At 48.0% G+C, this 2,429-nt stretch overlaps 1 protein-coding gene across 1 annotated transcript; it reads right to left on the reverse strand.

Annotated features, from left to right (window-relative positions):
• Positions 1-218: 218 nt before the first annotated feature.
• Positions 219-2,418, reverse strand: EGR1 (early growth response 1; the record flags this gene model as incomplete). Its single annotated transcript, XM_009635608.2, has 1 exon — positions 219-2,418. A coding segment is annotated over one exon (1,224 nt), but the record flags the coding sequence as incomplete, so codon positions are not given.
• Between the last annotated feature and the right edge of the window lie 11 nt (positions 2,419-2,429).

Below are 2,429 nucleotides of genomic sequence, written 5' to 3' on the forward strand. Positions count from 1 at the left end.
AGCAGGTGATGCACCTAATGCAAGAACGTGCCTTTGCGAGCAGCTGGACTTAGGAGTGATTGCTCTCCCCTCCTTTCTTTGAGCGGGTATTTCTCCAGAAAGCAAGCAGTACTTGTTACCTTCCCAGCCGCTCCAGGAGTCAGGGTTGCTGCAGCAGTCTTCCTATGTAGCAGCTTAAAGGAAAATGTGGAAATCGGCACGATTTGATATTTTATTTATTTTTTTCCGAAGGGTATTGTACACCAAATATCCCATTGGCAGGAAAGCGCATTCGATGTGTTGAGAAGCCAGACAGTCACTTTCATTTTAACAAACACAATTACAAAGTAAAAATAAACCACAAAATAATGAACTGCATGTTCATAACATACAAAAATTGCTGCCTACTCAGTAGGTAACTACAACATTCCAACTCCTGAATATATATATATATATATATAAATTTACATTTTTGTAACAAAAATAGACTTTGAGAGGTGTGGGGGGTTTTTTGCTTACATTCCGTCCCCCAGGGCTTTCTCGTGCTCCCCTCCCCACCCATTCCCTGCTCTCCCTTACATTCTTTGAGTAACATCCCTTTCACTTTAAGGCAAGATGCAAAGCATCCATTCACACAAATGCATGACGTCAGCAAGGCTTCACAAAAAGGCACCAAGACTTGTAACTTTAAAAACAAAACTTCTGCCACATGTGAGTGTCTCATCTGGTGATATTTACATAGCATCACTCTAACATGCTCAAATACAGTAAGTGCTGTTCCCAAAGAAGTTTGAAACTCGTTACAGCATTGTCACTGAAATAGAATTAACATTTACAAAATATGGCCCTGCAAACTCCAAATAATACAATATGGATATGCAAAGATTTTTTTTTTCCACATCAATAGTACCTAAAGGAAAGCAAAACCATGGCACATGTACAATTTACATCAGCTACATACTTAATCAAAAGTCCTTTCTTCCTAATAAAAGACTATTGTTTACGGGGAAAATTATACTGAACTTATATCCACAGTCCATGCAAATTAAGTCATTCAACAGAGGTGGAAAACTTAAACGGCAGTTGTTTCAGGCAGCTGAAGTTTAAAGAAAAGTTAAATAGCCTTGCAACGTATGGTGTTGGGGGAGTAATTGGAGACTCCACGTCTGATAGTACCCATGGAAAAGGTGAATTCTCCTGTTCCAGAAGGTAATCTCAGCAAATCTCAATTGTCCGTGGAGAAAAGGCTGACGTCATGTCTGAAAGTGCTGAGGTCACCTGTGAGCTGAAATTGTTGGTGACCCCTGGAGATGAGAAGGAGGTGGCCACTTGGGTCTGAAAAGTGGCAGTGCCAGAGGGATAAGTGGTTGCTATAGAAGGAGATGGGAATGTGGTGTGCGCAGGGGAGGGGTAGGAAGAGGGAGCAGGGGAGGAATACACTGTGCGCACCGGTGAGGGGTAAGTGGTGGCGATGGAGGAAGGGTAGGACGTAGTCACAGAGGATGAGTAGGCAGGAATTGGGGAAGCAGTTGAGACCGGAGCTGCCTTTTCCACTTTCTTGTCCTTCTGCCTAAGGTGGATTTTAGTGTGTCTCTTCCTCTCATCGCTTCTGGCAAACTTTCTGCCACAAATGTCACAGGCAAATGGCTTCTCTCCCGTGTGCACGCGGATGTGCGTTGTCAAAAAGAAGTTCCGCATGCAAATGCGGCACTGGAAAGGTTTCTGTCCCGTGTGGATGCGGATGTGCCGCGTTAGCTCATCGGACCGTGAAAACCGCCGGTCACAGGACTCCACTGGGCAGGCATAGGGTCGCTCGTGAGGAGGGGTCTTGCTGGGACGGTTTGGGTATTTCCTCATCCTGCTGGGCTTGATCAGCTGGGACTGGTAGTTAGCGTTGAGGGTCTTCAACTCTTGGGAGCCAGTCTGAGTAGCAAACGCCTTAATAGTGGACAGTGGCGTGAGGGAAGGCTGCTGTGCCCTGGTCTCAAGGGCCGGGAAGGGCTTCTGATCAGCCGGAACAAGACTGAGCTCACCCTGTTGCTGAGGGAACAGGTAATCCGGGATCATCGGCACCTGAAAGTTGGCCTTAGCAGTCGGATAAGCTGGAGGTGGATACTGGATGGGGGCTCCGGAGGGGTTGGGAAAGGACTGGGTTTGCGGTTCAGGGAAAATGTCAGAGCTGGAATTGGGAAAAGTTGGCGCGGCCGAATAAATTGGACTGTTCTCGCTGGCTTGGACAGAACAGCTCAGAGGGGGGCTCTGCGAGGAGGAGGACGGTGATGATGAAGAAGGCGTGGAGGTGGGAGGTGCATTAGCCATGCCCACCAGCCCACTGACGAGGCTGAAGAGGGGCTCCGGCCATAAGGTGTTGCTACTGTTGGGGGCCGGCTCTAGGGAGAAGCGCCCCGTGTACGTTATCGGTGGGAGGCGCGGCGTTTGGGTGGGGGTGC

This window comes from Egretta garzetta, unplaced genomic scaffold (genome assembly GCF_000687185.1).
Source record: "Egretta garzetta isolate BGI_Z169 unplaced genomic scaffold, ASM68718v1 scaffold270, whole genome shotgun sequence".
NCBI lineage: Eukaryota > Metazoa > Chordata > Aves > Pelecaniformes > Ardeidae > Egretta > Egretta garzetta.